The sequence below is a fragment of the Gossypium arboreum genome, chromosome 7 (genome assembly GCF_025698485.1).
Source record: "Gossypium arboreum isolate Shixiya-1 chromosome 7, ASM2569848v2, whole genome shotgun sequence".
In the NCBI taxonomy this organism is placed as follows: Eukaryota; Viridiplantae; Streptophyta; class Magnoliopsida; order Malvales; family Malvaceae; genus Gossypium; species Gossypium arboreum.
In genome coordinates, this window is record NC_069076.1 from 80,027,550 (window position 1) to 80,048,308 (window position 20,759).

The following is a 20,759-nucleotide window of genomic DNA, read 5'->3' on the forward strand; positions in this document are numbered from 1 at the left end:
ATCATTATTTTGTTAAACTAATATTTTGTTTAAAAAACACGTTAAAAACTTTAATAGAGTAATTAACAATATTAATTATTTGGAAAAAATTATAAAAATAGGACCAAATATTATTGTAGAAATTCAAGTATAAAGATTAAATTTTAATTTTAGGCCTAGTAGAGGACCAAAAGTGATATAAGACCAATTTTTGTAAAATGCAAAGAAAAAAAGGAAATGTGCAGGTGTTGTGCCTACTGTCAAACTCGACCCGCTTTGGTATTTTTATCCGTGTAAAACCCTTATTTTTATCTATATATTAATATAAATATTAAAAATAATATAATAATAATTTTTTAAAACAAAAAAAAAATAAAATAATAGGTTGTGCCTGTCAGGTAGGCACAACCCCAAAAAATATATCATTTTTGTAATTAATCTGACTGACAACCTATTTTAGTGTATAAATTTTATTTTTATAATATTGGGTAAAAAACCCGCCTTCTGGAGATTTTATCTCTTTCTTTTCTCTAGAGCTTTATCTAGTTCTCTCTTTTTCTTTATCTTTTTTCCCTCTAGTCCGCTTTTTTTTTCTCATGTATCTTTCTCTCCAAAGCTTTATCTCCGTCTGCTCTTTCAATTTTTTTGTTTAGTTTGTCTTAAAAGCTCAACAAAACCTATAGATCCATACATGCAAATCTCCCCCTTTTAATCTCCCATTGTCCATCACAATTTTTTTTCTTTCTGATTTGGGTTGTTTTGTTTTGTTTTATTTTTTAAAATTTCATTACTGGGTTTAAAACATATCAGAGTGAAGGAGACCTTATATTAATTCTGTGAAAATAGCATTGTTGGATGAATTCTAAGTTGCGAAAGCATTTAATTATAATGGTTGGGTTTCAATTTTTGTTTCGTCTTGATTTTTCTTCCTTAGCTAGCTATAATTCATAAACTGAAATTATGGCTAATATGATTTTTTTGGTTTGGGGTATTTTTGAATAAAAAAAAAATTTGGTGGCTATTCTTTAGTTATAGCACGTAATGAGTATTCCGTGAGAGGCTGAAATGAGGTTGGAATATTGCTTGGCCGTTTCACTCATTCAATTAAACTAAACAATGAAATAAAATTATTACGGTGAATAAAGTATAAATGGAATAATTATTCATAGTAACTAAACGTGCTTTTATGAGTAATTGTTGATATCTTTTAAAACTAATTCTTTTTTTTGGATGAATTGTTGAATCTTTTATGTTTATTTTAGGCTTTGTTTGAAAAATTTTACTTATATGAGCAATTTTTCTTACTAAATAAATGTTAAGAATTTGTAAAACACTTATAGGATGGCTCATATGATACAATTATGTTGGAAATGGGTTAATTGCAAGTTAGGATGATTTGAGCACGAAATTAATTGTATGATTGAATGATTGGGTTATCTTAGGAGCCGAAGTAATTTCATGTCTAAATTAAACTTCGGATCGGATATGAGGTTTACATTAATTGTATAAATTGATAATGATTAAGAGTTATCACATATTGACCCTTGTAAATGTTTTCAGAAATTGCTCAGGTGTAAATTGTTCTCATAGTTTGTTTTATGGGGTGCTAATAGTGTACGGGAGTATCATATTATTGTGATTTGCATTGGGGGATCAGTTGTGTAAGTTGCGTGTTGCATGCATTATAATATGATTAAACATATTTTAATGAGGTTTGGGTAGATACTCGTGTATCTAACATGATCTTCTACATGTAATGATTAATGGGAAAATGATTGAATAAAACATAATTTATTTTTGTTAAAGTTAATTTTGAGTGTTGTTTAACTATGAATTTTCATTAAATGATTGTAATTTTTGTGTGATGATATTATATTTGTACCTCAAGTCGTTATATATGACCGCTAAAATTTCAAAATAGAGAAGCTTATATCTGTATATGACCTCTCTCTCTATATCAATGACTCAGTACTCCAAAACATCACTGCGGAACTTTATATATTGTATGAGGAATAGAATACATATTTGTACCAACAGCCATTTATTGTTCTACCTTTGCATGATAATGCAGATATATATACACATATGTTGCGCATTGTATTTTTATATTAGTTATTTAAATGTATTTGTCTTATATTATCAAAATTTAAATAAAATTAAAAATAAATATATTAGGTATAATGTGTTAATCATATTTAAATACATGATATTTGACAATTATTTTCGTAGAATATCCAAATTTAATGTCATTTTATTGGTAAGTTAAGAGACATTCTAGATGAGGAAACAACCGCAAAAAATGTATTGGATGTCAAACTTGAAAAATAAGCGCAACAAACTTGAAAAGAAAAAGGATGTCAAACTATGACTAAACTTTTGACCTCATATACTCATATTTTGAAATAAATTCAATTTATTATCTAGATGTTCGTTCTTATTACCAAAGGTTAATTTTTGTTTATGGACTCCAAGAGAGCACTGTTAATATTTAATAATAATAATAATAATAAAATAAAAGAATATTTAAAAAATAAAAGGGAAAGTATCCAAAATAGAAAGGCAATTGAGTTTTAAAAATGATGACATTTTATTTTGAGGTTTGTTTAGGTATTTTTGGAAGTAAATAACTATAAGAAAAAAAAGACAACAGAGATATTTATCTGTCTGTTTCTTGTTCAATCGTTGAATTGAAGAGACTAAAAAAGGTAAAAAGAAAAGAAAAGCTTGGATTTTTAATTTCTCAGGGAGGAAGAAGAAGAAGAAAGAAGAGAGAGGTTGCAGAGAGATAGAGAGGAAGTCTTCGCAAGGAGAGAGCTTTGACTCTCCTTCTTCTCTCTTCCTCTTTCTCATTGTTTCTTTTTATATCATTTCATTCTCACACATTGAATCACATTTCAGCTGAAAATTTACAAAACCCTTTTCATTTGTCTCAACATTCTTTAACATTTTTCATTGCCACGAGATTCTGGGTTTCTTTTTTTTTCTTTGAAGGTGAGTTAGTTAAATTTCCTCCTTTTTATTTTAAAACAAATTTCTTCTCTTTGTTTAATGTGGTTCATTTTTTAGGCAGATTATCTTTTTCTCCGGCTCTCTTGTTGAGAGGGTTGTTTGTAAAGATTTTCTTTTTGGTTCTCTCTGTGAAATACTTTCAACTTCAAATCTTCCAACTTTCTTGGAAGTTCCTCTCCTTTTTCTTTTCTTTCCATTTTTGGTGTCTTTAATTTGTATTTTTGCCCAAAACAGAGACAAATATTTAAAGTTGTTTAATGTTATGGATTTGCGAGTTTAATTTTGGCTTATTGATGTATGGTTACCTCATAAGTTTTTATATATTTATATGTTTTGCTTATGGGGATGAAATTCCAGGAAACTTGGACCAGAGCGAGTTGTTGGTTGTTTAACGTTGTGTTTTAATTCATGGGAAATTGCTGTGCTACCACCGGTCCTCTAGTGGATACTAATAGTAATAAAAAAAAGGGGAAAAAGAACAAAGCTATTCCATATTCTGCAGATGAATATGGTGTCACCCATGGATCTACTACGTTCAAGCTGCAGGTTTTAAACGAACTCACTGGCCGTGACATTTCAGCTCAATATGATCTAGGCCGTGAGATGGGTCGTGGCGAATTCGGTGTAACATATTTGTGTACTGATCCCAACTCAGGTGAAAAATTTGCTTGTAAATCCATATCCAAGAAGAAACTTAGGACTGCAGTGGATATCGAGGATGTGAGGAGGGAAGTACAGATAATGAAGCACTTGCCTAAGCATCCTAATGTGGTTACATTGAAGGATACTTTTGAGGATGATGATGCTGTGCACATTGTAATGGAATTGTGCGAGGGAGGGGAGTTGTTTGATAGGATTGTTGCAAGGGGACACTACACTGAACGAGCAGCTGCTGGGGTCATGAAGACCATTGTCGAAGTTGTTCAGGTCGAATTCTGAATTATTTTTCTGTTTCTGAATTGATATATAATCTTGCACTTCATATTTTAGTCTTACATTGTAGTTATGCATCATATGTTTGTTAAACAACGGTTTTAGCATTACAGAAGCCCCGGTTACATTCTTGCAGTTCTGCTTTGAATTACATTTGGTAGTGATGAATGAATAGATTTTCTGATTGCTAGGTTGAATTTTTGTTGGTTTGGTTTATAATCTTCCTTTGTGGATGTTCTTGTTTGCACCTACTAATCCACTCGTCTGGCCAATGTTAGCCATTCCTTTGGTATATAATCTTCATGTCCGCATAACCTCATGGTAGGTAATAAAATAATAAGGATGCTTTCAGGGCACCGAAGTTGCTGTCGATAAAAAGTGAATTACTTGAATGCAATTGCTCTCTATCTGGATGATAGTGCTTTTTATGTCTGATGAAGATAAATAACTTGGTCACGAACTTGTTGCAGATGTGTCATAAACATGGAGTCATGCATCGAGATCTCAAACCAGAAAATTTTCTATTTGCAAACAAGAAGGAAGCTTCCCCCTTGAAGGCAATTGATTTTGGGTTGTCAGTCTTCTTTAAACCTGGTATCGCACATCAGCTGTTGGGTTGCTTTAGCATCTCCTTTTCTATATTGGGGACTAACATTGCAAGAATGCTCTTTGTAACAGGTGAACTGTTCAATGAGATTGTGGGAAGTCCATATTATATGGCTCCAGAGGTTCTTAAACGTAATTATGGCCCTGAGGTTGATGTTTGGAGTGCCGGAGTTATCCTTTATATTTTAGTTTGTGGTGTCCCACCATTCTGGGCAGGTTGGTCTTTTAATCTTTGAGGACTTTTTCTTTGTTCACTTGGCTTGATGGATAATTGTGTCGTCTTTCAAAGCCTGTTGGCAAAGATGAAGAAAAAAATGTGCTTTTTCTTTTAAAATGCTTAAATATTATGTGATCAAGAGGTTCATATGTGTTTTTGCATACATTTTCCCTAATCTATTCTTGTGCTTTTAGAAAAATAGATATAAATAAATTTGTTGTATATAGAGACTGAGCAGGGAGTGGCGGAGGCAATTATTCGCTCTGTTATTGACTTCAAGAGGGACCCATGGCCTAAGGTTTCTGACAATGCAAAGGACCTTGTAAGGAAGATGCTTAATCCTGATCCAAAGAAACGGCTTACTGCTCAGGAAGTGCTCGGTAACCTTTTAGGCGCCTTCCTTGCGTGTTTTATTACATTGATGTCTTTTGAGTTTATACAAATAAATCATCTGAACTTGTTTGTGCAGAACATCCGTGGTTACAACATGCCAAGAAAGTTCCCAATGTACCATTGGGTGAGACTGTGAAAGCTAGGCTTAAACAGTTTTCAGTAATGAACAAGCTTAAGAAGAGAGCTCTAAGGGTAATAATTTAATCATCTCCTAGTAACTGGCTGTACATATCTCTAGTCTTAACCTTTGGAGTTTTTCTTGATTTGCCAGGTGATTGCTGAGCATTTGTCTGTGGAGGAAGTAGCTGATATAAAGGAGACATTTGACATGATGGACACCAAACAACGAGGCAAAATAACCCTCGAGGAGCTTAAGGCAGGATTGCAAAAGCTTGGCCAGCAGATTCCTGATGCAGATTTGCAGATCCTAGTGGGAGCTGTAAGATTATTTGTGCTTAACCATAAAATTTTAGATTTTTTGTCTCGTCAGTTAATGAGAAGTAATGCAACTGGTATATTTGAGCTCCAGCCATATTATGTTGGTTTTAACAGGCTGGTGGTGATGGTGATGGGACTCTGAATTATGGAGAGTTTGTAGCAGTTTCGGTTCACCTCAGGAAAATGGCGAATGATGAACACTTACATAAAGCTTTTGCCTTCTTGGATCTAAATAAAAGTGGGTATTTAGAGAAAGAAGATTTGCGAGATGCCTTAAATGATGAAGTTGACCCCTGTAGTGAAGAAGTTATCAATGCCATTATGCATGATGTGGACACTAACAAGGTGAATGAATCCTGCTGTAATGCATAATATCAGACCAGGCATTTCTTTTACAAGTACCGTTAAAAGCTTTTACATTTGAATTGCAGGACGGGCGCATAAGTTATGAGGAGTTTGCTGCAATGATGAAAGCCGGTACGGATTGGAGAAAAGCATCAAGACAATATTCACGAGAAAGATTTAACAGTCTAAGCATGAAGTTGATGCAGGTAGTGGCCACTTGAACAAAGGAACAAATGTTGGCATAGAAAGAGAGAAGAAAGGATTTTTGGTTGGAAAAATTGTTGTCAATTTTTTTTTCTTTTGTGAAATTAAATTTGGGACGGAACATAAAGTAGGGTTAGATTGATGTATGAATAGCCAAGATTTGTGATGAGTGAGTCGCAGAAGAGGAATAAAATGAAGCGTTTTACAAGTGGTGCTTAATGAATTAGGCTTTTATAATTGTAACAATCAACTTTTTTATTTCCTACGCCATTTTATTTTTAATTAATTTTTCAAATATTGTAAAACAAATTTTTATTTGAATTATTTAATATAATTAAATTATATTAATTTGTTTTACAATTCATATATTATAATAGTAATTATTTGTTTTTATTAAGGATTATTTTTATTTATTAATGATTATATTTGATGCAGCTCATAACTCACAATTTGACACCTCATCCATCAATAATATAAAATTTCTTTTGAAAGGCTTAAAATAAATATTTTAAATTTATTTAACATAATTAAAATTAAATACATTGATTTATTGATAAAAAGATTTTTAGTTCCTTGTTTATTTGAAAATGAGCAAATAAAGATTATTACTTACCGTGTTAATAATTTTTAATTTGCAACTAAAGTTTTTAAGTAATAAAATCATTCTCATCGACCAATAGAAATTTGACAAGTGGGTTTTTTATTTTAAACTTTTTTATCTTTTTTTCCTTATCACCGCATAAGATAAATTGGATGGAAATTATTAATACCTTAAGTAATTTTCTTCATTTTTTTCACTTTCAAAATAAATAAAGATTAAATTAATTTTTTTAGAATGACTAATTTATTCGATTTTAAAATTGAAAGGGACCTAAAAATTCTTTTTACCTGAAATCTTCTATTTTCAACTTTTGCCATGGCCGGCCAAGATTTAATTGTCAACTTTTGATCGTGGTTTTGCATTGGAAATCAAATTTCCCATTTTTCCATCAAAACTTTGATACCAAAGCATCAGTTTATCTCAATTTTGCAGCTTCCTTTCATATTTTATTGTTAACAAAATTTCAATTTACGTTAATAGGAAACGATGCCTTCAACTTCATCTCTACAGTGGCAAAAGAAGCCGATGGTTTCATTTCTTCCAAGATTTTCAATGGCTGGTTAATTTTTCTATTGTCGTACAGTGATCATGCTAATAATGTGACGAGTGCTATAAAATTTATTGAGAAATTTATGTTTAAGTTGTTTTCAATCATCAATTGTTCTAAGCTCAAAGTTAGTATACCAATTAAAGGTATTTCCTTTTAGTGACTTGAAAAATTGCTTCACCATTAGATCGTCATCAGTTTCGACGTTATTACATGTCTCCACGAAATGAGCAAAATATTGGTGTGGATTCTCTTTTTAATCAAATTGTTGAAATTTTGGAGGTTGATAGCTTACTAGCATTTTGAGGTGATCAATCTTGTAGGAGTATGGCTTGGTATAGTTGTACGAAGGTTGAGTACACAACCAACGTGATCTTTGACAGCTTATTTGATGAGCTCTTTGAGTTGATCGGCAGTGACAACTTCATTGATTATTGGTTGAGAATCTTTGGCAACTTGCACATTAGTTTGATCACCAAGCTCCTCTAGTAGACTCTTATGTTGAATCTATTCATTGGCTGGCCTCTTCCTAGTAAGATCAAGAATCTTTTTTATTGTGAAGGCCATATGGCCATCCTTTTCTTTGAGGCTTGCGAGGAGACTCTCCATCGTTTCCCACATGTTCTTCTAAGGATATGGTGTTAGTCGTCATGACATTCATCACTATGGAATTTGGCTTTGGGTTTGAGGGAGATGTTGGAATGGCATGATCTCTTGATTGAATACCTTTCTTCTTGAATGATAATTAGTGAGATATATTTGATTCATGCGGAGAAACTTCTTCTAAGTAATGAATTGGTGAAGAAGTATCATAAATTGGATTGTCAATTAGCATCAAAGAAGTCTATTTGAATAACTCCAAAAAGAGTTTTCGTCTTTTGCCTAGTGACATAGGGACGAGTAGGAACATTGGTGCTTGATAATTGATGGGTGTCGAATCTAACAAAAATAAATTCTTACGCCTAAACATTATGTAAACAATAGTTTATGGAGTAGGGTCAATCCCACAAAGATTGGGATATCTAAAATTATTGTCTGGTTTAACCAGGTTGAGTGCCTAGGCAGTTTTGTACCCGCGACGTGTGACGATCTGTACAAAAATAAAAGGTTGGATTTAAATCTAATAAAAGTAAAAATAATTAAAATCGAAATAATAGTACAAATAAGCAGAAACAAAATTAAATTGAATAAACGGATGTGATAAAATTCTAGCTCCAGACTCAATTTTTGCTTCGATTTTGAGCCGATCCCTGATAACAAGTCTTCCCCTTCAATCTATAGGTCAGTTATAGTGATCGAGAACGCCCTAGACTACCAACCAATTGTTGGTAAAATCCTAGTTTGAAAACAGTTTTCTAGCACAGCGGAAAATTAAAAATTTGAAAACAGACCTAGTTTGTGAAATTTATAGCAATAAACCCCAACCGAATTCATACTTGTGTTTTCAGCTTAGCAAACGTTCGATGTTCCTGGCTTTCAACCAAATGATCTTCTCTGCTATTCTCGTACCACAAACTGCTTCGAATGTGGGCTTGGGCCAATTGAATTGAAACATAGAAATAGAAAAAGTTCTCTCTTTTATTTGGGGTGAAAACAAAAGTTTTCTCTTTTTAATAGAAAGTGGTAGAATTGTTATTTGGAAAAATATATTTGATAGTTGAGAATAAATTCTCTCTATTTTTCGATAGAGTAACAATATCTTAAGTTTGTGTAAATAGCTCTACAGGTACCATCTATTTATAGGAAGAGAAGGTAGAAAAACAACTTCCTACTTAGAGTAGGAGTGGGGTGAACGACACACCCTATTATTCCTACTAGGGTTGTTGCCCCATTCATGTTATATGAGGGGTTTTGGGCCTCTCTCACATCGAGTCCAATTATGAGTAATGTAAATTAATTGTGGGAATGCCCAACAACTAACCCTTACTGAACGAACAACCACAAAATACGTGTCCACGATTTAACTCTTCAATAGCCTTGCAAACTAGAAAGGCCCAATTCGAACCAATAGATTTAACCATGTGGGTCATTTAAATCCAATTGTTATTTCCTTTGACATATCTAACCAACCACTTGATTGGACACGCCGATATGTTATTCGGTAGATTGAATACAACATACAATGATATCGGTTCTTCCAACTGTATGCCTATCGACATCGAATCAACAAGCTTTTATGACTTGGTGTCTGTCGAAACCATTTTTTGAAAAAAAGGGGAATCGACTTTCGTTTTGGAAACGAAAGCGAAAAAATAGGAGTTGCCACCAATCCTTTTTTGATGAGGTGTGATCGGGTCACCTTAAATTAATCATTTTAATAAAAGTTAAGATTTACTAAAACGATAATTTTTGGTCTACAAAAATCAGAAAATGAGTTCGGGAGTCGGTTACGCACGAGGAAGGATTAGCACCCTCGATACACCCAAAAATTGGTACCTAGTTGATTAATTAGTGTCTTAGTGTCGAAAATTGAAAACTTAAAGTACTTTGAAATGCGATCCCTCTCTTTAAAAAAAACTCGAATATTAAAGACATTCTCGTCTTGAAGTGATAAAATGTCACATCCAATGAGTTAGGACACGACATCTCGAGCTTTGAGAATGAGCTTACTTTTATTTAAAAAAAATTCGTGTATTTTAACTACTTTTCAAAAGGATATTCGGCTAGTTAGGGCGAACGAGGAAAATCGAAACCTAGTGAGTTAGGGCACGTTTCCTCGAATTTCCCAAATACCGAATATTGCCTTTTACTTTAAAACAAATTCTTATTTCGGGGTGACAAAATGTCATACCCGGTAAGTTAGGGCATAACACCTCGTACTTCCGAGAATAAGCATTTTTTACTCGTATTGCAATTTAAGAAGATTATGTCGTTATTTAGATTAAACGAGAAAAACCGAAACCCAGTAAATTAGAGCACAATTTTCTCGAATTGTCTAAATACGAAACTTGTTTTATTTTAGAAAACCCAGTTATATGCGTCAAGTAAAAGACCAATGTTATCATAATCGCATGGAGAAATGAGAAACAAATCGTAGCATTAACATGCATAATAATAAAAGATGAAATATAACATGAAGATATAGTAATAATAATAATAATAATAATAATAATAATAATAATAATAATAATAATAATAATAATAATAATAATAAATATATACAAAATAAAATATATAATGTGACAAAATCAATATAAAATTAATTAGTTTAATAATATGATGATAGCAATAGTAATAATATAATAATGAAGTAGAATATAAGAATAATAATAATGCATTAGTAAGAATAATAATAGTGAATAAAGAATAAAAGTAATAATAATAAAAATTTAACGTATACATAAGAAATAATAAATAAGTAAATAAACGCATACTAAAATATATATGTAATAATGATGATGGAGCAAAATATCTAAATATGAACAATATAAGAAATCTCAAAATAAATAATAAAAGATTTATAATAAACAATAAAAGGAACTTCAAATAATTAACCTATAGAACAATTAACATATGAAATTTAAAGTAGACAAAAATATATATATATATATATATAATAGTTTAAAATATAATATATGTATGTATATACAAATTCAAAATATATACAATGTAAAAGTTTAAAATAAATATTGCACACAAAAGCCTAAAATAAATGATATTTAAAATAATATAATAAAACGATTTAAAGTAAGAGTTTGAGGACTGAATTAAAATCAAAGTAAAATTGCGGGATAAAAATCGTAAATAATAGAAACTATTAGGGACTAAAATAGGGCATGCATAAACTAATAGGGATGAAAAATGAAAATAGACCAAACCCTGAAACGAAACGTTTTAACGTGGACCAATTTGAAAAGTGCGCAAAATCTAAGGAAAAATCTAAAAACAAAAGGAAAATAAAAAGAAACAAAAATGCGGAAGGACCACGCGCGCGATGATCCCGCTTAGCAGAAACACGAGGATCCTCTGTTGGCCGGGCCGGGTCGAGTCATCGGGTCACTTCATTGAAACGGCGCCGTTTTATACTATAGGGGCCTAAGTGAAACGGTGTCGTTTCACTAAGGCTATTTAAACCATTTTTTTTAAAAAAATTCATTTCTTTCTTACTTCAGAAAAAAAAAGAATGAAGCTTTGAAATTCTCTCCCCTTCTCAGTCTCCGACCTAGCTCCGGTCAATGGCCGTCGTGCCGACCTTCGGCCACTGGCGACGGCGTCGCCGTACGCGGTGGCCGGGAAGCTCAAAACTCCCTCCTTTGAACCCCTTTTTTACATAGAAGAAGATTTAAGACTTAGAAAACCATAAACTAAACCCCAAAGCCCTTTAAAACAACGAAAACGCCTTGACTTTTGACTTCTTCCGTCGAAGCTTTAACCGGATCTCTAGGGATCCGTCGGCTTTCGAACCAGAAAAGCGTGTGCTGAGGGTATCAACGCCGAATCCCGGTAAAACTTTCCCTTTTGTATACGTTTATGCGATAGATTCAAAAAAAAAAAAAGATAACGAAGATAGAAAAAAATGAAACCTTTGAAATGTTTCTTTGATTAATCTCTGTTATTGATAGATCTTTTTTTGATTCTTTTTTTCAATAAAAGGCCCCCCTTTTTACATTGGTTTCTATTCGGCTTTATAGCCGATTTGTTACAACATTTATTTGCTATCTTTTCTTCGTGCAGGCGATTGGAGCAAGTTGAGGAGCAGGTGGCTGACAAGGGCGGTGGAGCAGGCATGGTGCGATGGGACAGGGGGCAGAGGCGGCTCCTAAGGTTTCTGTTCTCTGTTTAGGTTATGGGCTGTAATTGGGCTTAGGGTTTTTTAGTTTGGGCCCAAAATTGGGCTGTACAGTGTCAATACAACTTTATGAGATGACGATGTCTATCTTTTAAATTGAAGAAGTAACAAATACCAATATGAAATTTTTTAGGTGCGGTTTAGGATCTCACGAGTCTCTACCGGATTGGCTATCGACCTAAAGCTAAATAGGAAATTTAGATTAAAGGTTTAACAAAGACTAATTAAAAATAGAAAAATGAAAATTGAAAGGGGCCTGACGTAATATTGCGTAGGCAAAAATAAATAATAGAAAAGAATCAGAATAAAAGAAAGGTATTGGAAGGCCGTCTCATGCGAGTTAATTTATGAAAAATCTTGATTTTTTAAAATAATAACTGGATTAGCTTGGTTTTTTTTTGTAAAATTACATGGTTGGGCCAAAATAACAAAAACGTTATAAAAAATCTCGATTTTTAAAATAATTACTGGATTAGGCTGTTTTTTTTGTAAAATTATGGGATTGGGCCAAAATAACGAAAATGCTTATAGCTGGAAGCGTTTTTAGCGTATTGGCAAAAAAATCGTTTCCAATTAGAAGTGCTTTCCTTCTGATTCGTTTTTTAGGGTAAGGGTTTTGCTTTTTTAAAGTAAGGTTAGAGTTTTGTGGATTTTAGGATTTAGGGCTTAGGGTTGTGTAGGGTTTTGAGGTTTTTTTATTATATTTTTTTAAGTTTTTTTATAATTTTTTGAGATGTAAAGTTAATAATTATTTAATTTGGTATTTAGAAGCATCGTATTTACACCAATCGTATATTCAAATTATTTGAATTGTAAAATTCAACTCGATTCATAATCGATACTCAAACTACTCTATTTAATTAAATCTTAGCTTGTAAATTTTTTTATTTTTTTAATGCAACTGAGTTTTAGTCATTTTTTTTCATGAGAGGTTGAGGTCAGTAAGATTTTTCAGTGCAATTGATCGACCGAATGTGATTGCCATCAAACAAGTTAGAGATTTTACCATTGCTATCGAAAAACATGAAATAAATTGTAACAGAAATTTTTTTTAAGAAAATCTTAATACAATTTTAATAAAAAATAAAGTTGAGAGAGAAATAAAATTTGAGTGAGAAATTAGAAGGGAATTGAGGAAAATTTGAGAGATATTTGAGAATCTGAGAGAGAGATAGTTGAGATTGAATTGAAAAAAAAATGAAATGGTGGAGGGGGAGTTTATATAGAAAAATAATTATAGCCATTAAAGTAGGTAGTCATTAGGAGTGACTGTTTGGAGGGAAAATGTTTCCAGTTAGAAGCGTTTTTCTGCAAATCAGTTAAAAATACTTCCCGTTGAAAGCGTTTTGTTATTTCAGTCTAATCCCATAATTTTTGGAAAAAAATAGCCTAATTTAATAATTTTTTTAAAAAAAATCAGTATTTTTATGTAATTCACTCTTCTCACGCATATATATAATAAAGTATAAAGCTCTAAGTATCAAAGAGTTATCCAAATATGCTAAAAAAAATTAAGATATTATATTAATGAAATATTAAAAGTATTATTTTTACTTTTTTTTACTTTTGAGGTTTGCTTTTGCATCTAATTAGAAATCAAATAATAGGTCTAAAATTAGTGGCATCTTGTTTAAGAATTTATCAAAATTAAGCATAATAGTAAATTGGGCATATTATCAATGATGAAGCCAAATGAGCAAGAGGATTAGCTTAAGTGGGCTTGTTGATGACGATCTTTTTGATGCCATCGCAACTTTGGACTTTGAATTTTTAAGAAAAGAGACGAAGCGTTTTATAAAATTATTCAAGTTGAATTTTATAGATAATTTATATTAATTACTTAAAAATGTTTAAAATTTATTTTTCATATATAATATTAATAAATTAATATTAATAAATTTATGTGATATTCAAATTAACTTATATTTTACTCTCAAACATTATATCTAAAATGAATATTTTCACTTTTTACGACACATTTTTTGCTTTAATTATAAACACTTCAAATCTTAAACTATATATATTCTTTTTAACAAAATTTGTTTTAAAAGCATAATCACTTATAACCACTTATTTGGTTCTTTAATATAAAAAATAAATCATCTTAGTCTTTCATTTAATTTTTGTCTATTTTAACCCATGTACTTCCATTGTTTATCAAATTACTTCGAAATTTTTCAAGAATTTTCTTGGAGTTACGAAGAGATCCTTAAGGGTTCCTATAGTTGGGCAAGACAATATTCATCAGCCACAAAGCTAGTTCATAATAAGGCACATGCTTCTTCACACCTTTTGCATACAGACAACAATTGGGTAATTTTGAAATCTAATGGTTCGGTCAGATTTGATGATGGCTTTGCAGCTACTGGAGGGTTTCTTTCTGATCATAATGATGGGTGGATCATAGGGTATTGTAGGTATCTAGGTAACTGCACGGTGGTCGAAGAGGAGCTTTGGGGGATTTTAGATGGCTTAAATCTTCTTTTGAATAAAAGTCTCGAAAAGGTAGTTATCCAAACTGATAGAATTGAAGCTGTTAATGCTATTCAAGAAGGATATTCAGGGACATCTAATTCTGCTCTCGTCAGAAGAATCCTTATTATTCTTAAAGCTCTTAATCAGTGGAGGATTCAGCATATTCCTCGTGAAGAAAATCTAATCGCAGACAGTTTGGCCAAATCAGTTCAGTCTAGGAGACTTGGGTTACAATTGATAGAGGATCCTCCTTTGTGGATTTAGTTTTCATTTATTTGTAATTTTTTCTTTTCACCAAAAATGTAACACCCCCTACCCGTATCTGTCACCGGAATAGAGTACAAGACATTACTGAGAAGCACGAAACGCTTACAGATAATTTAAATACATTTTCATAACAATTTGTTTCGATTTCATACTATTTCATATTTAAGCTTTATTCACCAAAGTATTTGAAATATCATCTTTATGCAAATAGTACATATGAGGTACATAATTCCATAATTATGAATGAACACATTTATCAAACATATTCCATGTTTTTATATATATCATAGTTTCATATTTCCATGTATCAATTACCATCACTTCCTCATATTTCAGATAAATATGTGTAACAATTCATAAATATGCAATTCATTAACTCTTCCTACCAATCACGATTTAAATTGCCAAATCACTTATTAAGCCCAATTTTAATGTTCACTAAAATCTATCATACAAATTTGGATGTACGTATTCATCAATAAATTCCATGTATAGATATCATCATCTCATATTTCCACATACATTTACTTTCCACGTTTATGAATTCAAATAGCATATACAAGACATACCAATGTATTTCAAGTACATTTTCATGATATTTCATTTCGAACTCAGATTATTTCATACTAGAAGTTTTCTCATTAACTCATTTGGAATACCAATTCATACGGATAATACACTCAAGGCGTAAAAATATATAATCACAAATGAACTCATTCATCAACCAAGTTTTATGCTCATGTCTCATCAACTCGTATTTCCTTATGTCACATAATTCCATGTAATACTTACCAAACTTCTTCAAATTAGTGAACATCTTACGGAATTGAATACTTCGTTTTCTCGATGCCATAGTTCAACTATGGTCTTACACATCTTCACATAATGATGCCATAGCCCAGCTATGGTCTTACACATATTCATATATCGATGCCATAGCCCAGCTATGGTCTTACACGTAATCACATATCACATATCGATGTCATAGCCCAGCTATGGTCTTGCACGAATCACATATCTCACTGATGTCATATCCCAGATATGGTCTTATACAGTAGCATATATCACACCGATGCCATATCCTAGATATGGTCTTATACGGAAATCACTTGTCACTTGTCACTTGTAGCCAAAGCTACCATTATTCACTGATCAGGTAGCCGGAGCTACCATTTTTCACTGATCAGGTAGCCGGAGCTACCACTTTTCACTGATCAGGTAGCAGAAGCTACGACTTTTCACTTATCAAGTAGCCGAAGCTACCACTTTTCACTTGTCATTTGTCATTGATCAGATAAGTGTAGTCGAAGCTATCACTTATCACTTTCACTTGTCCTTGATCAGATAAGTTGATCAGATAAGTGTGGCCGAAGCTATCACTTATCACTTGTTGCCATGGTCCAACCATGGTCTTTTCCTTCAATTCATCTTGTCACTGAACTGAAATGCTCAATTTGATCATTTATTCAATTTTCTTGCTTTTACATTATTCACGATTTTATCATCAATACATATGAAATAACACATCATGAAATTCATAAAATTAACGAATGATCACTAAAATTTAGCCATATAAACTCAGAAGTTCGAATTTTGTATTATAACGATAATCATAATTTCATAATAAATATTCCAAATAAATTATTATATCATTTCTAATTCAACACTTATCGATTATAATCGGGCATGTGATCAATTTATACACGAGTCATTCATATATATATATATGTATATTTTTCCTCCTCCTCCTCTCCATCCACATCCTTAGTATAAATAACACACTTGTGAGTAACCTTAGCCATAACTTTCACTAATTACTTATGTGAATATTCAAGCTATCCACCTGTGTTATAGTCACTAAATTATTTATATCTGAAGCTACGGAATTAAAAATTAAGGTCCGCTAATTTTCCCTAAAACTATACTCACATATCTTCTTACCATAAAAATTTCATAATTTTTGGTTGGGCCAATTAATACAATTTATTCATTGAAGTCTCCCCTGTTCTGCTGTCTGACAGTTCCGACCCTTCTTCACTAAAAATTAATTATCTCCTCATATAGGATTCGAATGATGTTTTTGTTTGTTTCTATTGAAAATAGACTCATTCAAGATTCTAAAAATATAAATTTAAGCCCCTAATTATTTTTATCCAATTTTTGATGATTTTACAAATTCAGAATAGGGGAACCCGAAATCATTCTGACCTTATCTCACAAAATTTATCATATCTCATGATTTACATTTCCATTGTTTACATAATTTCTTCTATAAGAAACTAAACTCAATAAGATTTAATTTCATATTTTATTCATCCTCTAATTCCATTTCTACAATTTTTGATGATTTTTCAAAGTTACACTACTGCTGCTGTCCAAAACAGTTTTAATGCAAAATGTTGATTTCCATTTTGCCCCAAATTTCACAATTCATACAATTCAGTCCTTGCTCAATTAACCCCTCAATTAAGATAATTTTCTCAATTAATAATTTTACTAGACATTATAAGTTATTTCATAACTATTGAAATTTAAAATTTCCACATAAAACTCTAACTTCAAACTCTTTTACAATTAGGTCCCAAACATTCACTTTCTATTCACTTCTTTCAATAAAATCAGCATATAAACAATTTAAAGCTCTAATTCCATGCCAAATCATCATATACTTCCAGCACATATTCATAACAACTTTTAATTTCTTTCATAGAATTAAAAACTAATGAATTCAACAAGTGGATCTAGTTGTAAAAGTCATAAAAACACAAAAATTTTAAGAAATAATCAAGAATTGAACCTACTTGAAGTAAAAATATGAAAAAAAAAGCTTAAGGGAACTCTTCCATGGCATTTTTGCTGATGAGAATGCAGAAAAATAAAGAGAAATCTAGATAATTCCACTTCAGTCCTAGCTTTATTAAGTAAATTTTGCAATTTTGCAATTTTGCAATTTTTCCCTTAATTCTCCTTATTTTCTTGCTGATTTCATGCCCTTGCCGTCCAGCCCAAATAGACCTTGGGTCTATTTGCCTTTTAAACCCTCTTTCTTTTATCATTTAAGCTATTTAATTATTTTCCACAATTTTGCATTTGATACAATTTAGTCCTTTTTTGTTCAATTAACTATCAGAACTTTAAAATTTCTTGACGAAACTTTAATACTAACTTATTAACACTCCATAAATATTTATAAAAATATTTATGGCTCCATTTAAAATTCCAAAGGTCTCGATACCTTGTTTTCGATTCTAATTATTTTAGTATTTATTTTTAGTACACTATTCACTATTTCAAAATTTTTCTTAACTTCACATTTAACTTATACTCACTAAATTAATAATATTTCCTACTCATTTGTCGGATTTAGTGATCTCGAATCACTGTTCCGACACAACTCAAAATTAGGCTATTACAAAAAAAAAAAATTACTTGAAATGGATGGAAAAATTAATATTTGTTAATTTTATTGACGTGACATCCACATGCATGCTATGTTAGTAATTAATTAATTTTTAAATTTAAAATATTTTAAAAATATTTTTATACTTTAAATACTTTAAATAATTTTTATTTTTATACTTTTAAATTTTTAAAATTAACAATTAATTAATTGTTGATGTAGCATTCATGTGCATGACACGTTAGTAAAATTAACAAATGTTAATTTTTCTATTTATTTTAGGTGATTTGACAAATAACGTAAGTTTAAGGGCTAAAATAAAAGAGTTAAAAATAAATGAATGACTAAAATAACTATCTTGTAAAATTAGAGGACCAAATGTATCATTATACATTTTCTAGAAAATAATATTTTCAATCCAAAATTTATCTAGCAGTTAATCATTTTATTTTTATTTGCTATTTTGGTCTGAACACCGTAGCCTCCGCAGCCAGACCTTCCTTCACAATGGCTAAAACGTAATTCCATCCAAATTCAATGTATCGCTGAAATCCAAATCTGATTTCGCATCTTTGACCTTTTTATCCACAGTTCTTTCACGCGCTTTCATTTGCCTTTTCTATAACGCGCTAATATGTCGTTTTGTTTATTTGCATTTTTTTTAATCATCTGTTTGAGTTGTGAAAATTCATGGGTATTTCTAATTAGCGACGTTGAAACGCGATTGGATTGGTTATTAATTGAGCTGAATCGTCTTTAATTGAATAATTTGAAATGTAATTTTTTAACCTTAATTGAATTAATTTTTTTAAATATATTAATTAAATTGAAATATTTTAGCTAATTCGATAAGTTAATTGAATTAATTGAAATTTATATATTTTTATTTTTAGTTAAAAAATATAAAACATATAAAAATACGTTGCTAATATTTAATTTTTAATAGTTAAAAATGTATTATATATAATATATATTATTTACTTGATTAATATAAAAATAATAATTAAAAATATATTATATATAATATATATTATTTATTTTAGTTAATTACTTAATTTCAAATTAAATTAATCAATTTAAAATTCATTAATTGATTTTCGATTGAACTAAATTCAATTACCAATCAATTAATTAAATTAAATCAATTCGATCAATTAATTCAATTTTAACCGAACTATAAATAACTCTATTTCTAATACAGGACTTGGATGGAAGAGCCGTAAGTTATTTAAATTCAATTATTTCACACTGTACTGGACATTTACATATAAATAATGTAATTATCAATTGCTAATTTTAATTCTCAAGTGACTATAAAAAGAAAGAATTTAGCATATAAGAATATAGGAAAAGAAGTTACTACCATAATTTATTTATATATTATTTTAAAGGGTAATATATAAAAATAGTTACTTTTGTTTGCCTCAAGTTACATTTTAGTCACTTATGTTTGAAATGTTATGTTTTAGTCACTTATGTTATTGTTTTGTTACGAGGTGATCACTCTACCATTAAGTTCCGTTATCTCTTTAACGGTAATCCTACGTGGCAGTTCAACTAGATTTTAAGTGCCAACTTGGATTTCTAAATAGGATAAAATATATTTTAATTAAAAATTAATTAATTAAAATTTTTAACCCTAAATCTTAACTAAAAAAACTGTTTATCTCTTCTTTTTAATTTTTCTTCAATCTCTTCTTTTTTTCAATGGTTTTTTTTTCTCATTTGACTGGAAAAACTATTATTAAGATCAAAATAGTTGAAATAAAATTGATTGCTTCATACAGATGGATTCAATGGAGGGTTCAGGTATGTCTTCTTTACATTCCTCTATCTCTTTTATTCAATACTGAAAAACAAAAGATTAGATTTTTTACTGATTAATGAAAACCCTAAATTAAAATTCTTGATATTTTCTTCTACTTTTTGAAATTGTTTGTAAACATGTATTTTATTTTGCGTCAGTAGACATCCCATAAAATGCAACCAGAAACATGTTTCATGAACATGTTTCATTCAAGCTAATTTTAAAATTTTCAGAAAAGGGTTGTTACTCTCACTGTTCTTGTTCCTAATTATTATATTTTTTAGTTCTTTCACAGTTCTTGAATAATTGGTTTCTCAATCAAATTTTTTCTGATCTGAATCAACTTGTATGTTCACAATCTATTTGTGGGTATTTCAGATTATTCTTTCTTATTGCTGATTTCAACTATTTTGATCTTAATAATAATTTTTCCACTCAAATAAAAAAAACCAATTGAAAAAAGTAAGAGACAGAAGAAAAATTAAAAAGAGGAGATGAACAGTTCTTTTAGTTAAGGTTTAGGTTTGAAAATTTTAATTAATTAAAATTTTTAATTAAAAATCTATTTTCATCCCATTTAGAAATCCAAGTTGACACCTAAAATTTAGTTGGACTGCCACCTAAGATTACCGTTAGAGAGATAACGGAACTTAACGGTAGAGTGATCACTTCGTAACAAAATAATAACATAAATGACTAAAACGTAACATTTAAACATAAGTGACTAAAATGTAACCTGAGCCAAACAA

General features: G+C 30.5%; 1 protein-coding gene across 2 annotated transcripts; it reads left to right on the top strand.

Moving 5' to 3' along the window:
* The first annotated feature begins 2,557 nt into the window (after positions 1-2,557).
* Positions 2,558-6,332, top strand: LOC108482300 (calcium-dependent protein kinase 8-like). 2 transcript variants are annotated; one of them, XM_053031208.1, is made up of 9 exons: positions 2,558-2,684; positions 3,346-3,915; positions 4,392-4,515; positions 4,600-4,743; positions 4,972-5,124; positions 5,214-5,329; positions 5,409-5,576; positions 5,690-5,920; positions 6,007-6,332. In XM_053031208.1, the coding sequence occupies exons 2-9, from the start codon at positions 3,397-3,399 to the stop codon at positions 6,139-6,141; spliced, it is 1,590 nt and encodes a 529-aa protein (XP_052887168.1). In that variant the 5' UTR covers positions 2,558-2,684; positions 3,346-3,396; the 3' UTR covers positions 6,142-6,332. The 2 variants fall into 2 exon arrangements, with proteins under 2 accessions (XP_052887168.1, XP_017640916.1); XM_017785427.2 differs by having other exon boundaries at positions 2,572-2,970.
* The last annotated feature ends 14,427 nt before the right edge of the window (positions 6,333-20,759 follow it).

Excerpts from the sequence above, each read along its gene's own strand:
- LOC108482300 (XM_053031208.1), top strand. The coding sequence starts at position 3,397 with ATGGGAAATTGCTGTGCTACCACCGGTCCTCTAGTGGATACTAATAGT. Across the intron at positions 4,744-4,971 it reads TGTCCCACCATTCTGGGCAG|AGACTGAGCAGGGAGTGGCG; the intron begins GTTGGTCTTTTA and ends TGTTGTATATAG. Across the intron at positions 5,921-6,006 it reads ATGATGTGGACACTAACAAG|GACGGGCGCATAAGTTATGA; the intron begins GTGAATGAATCC and ends TTTGAATTGCAG.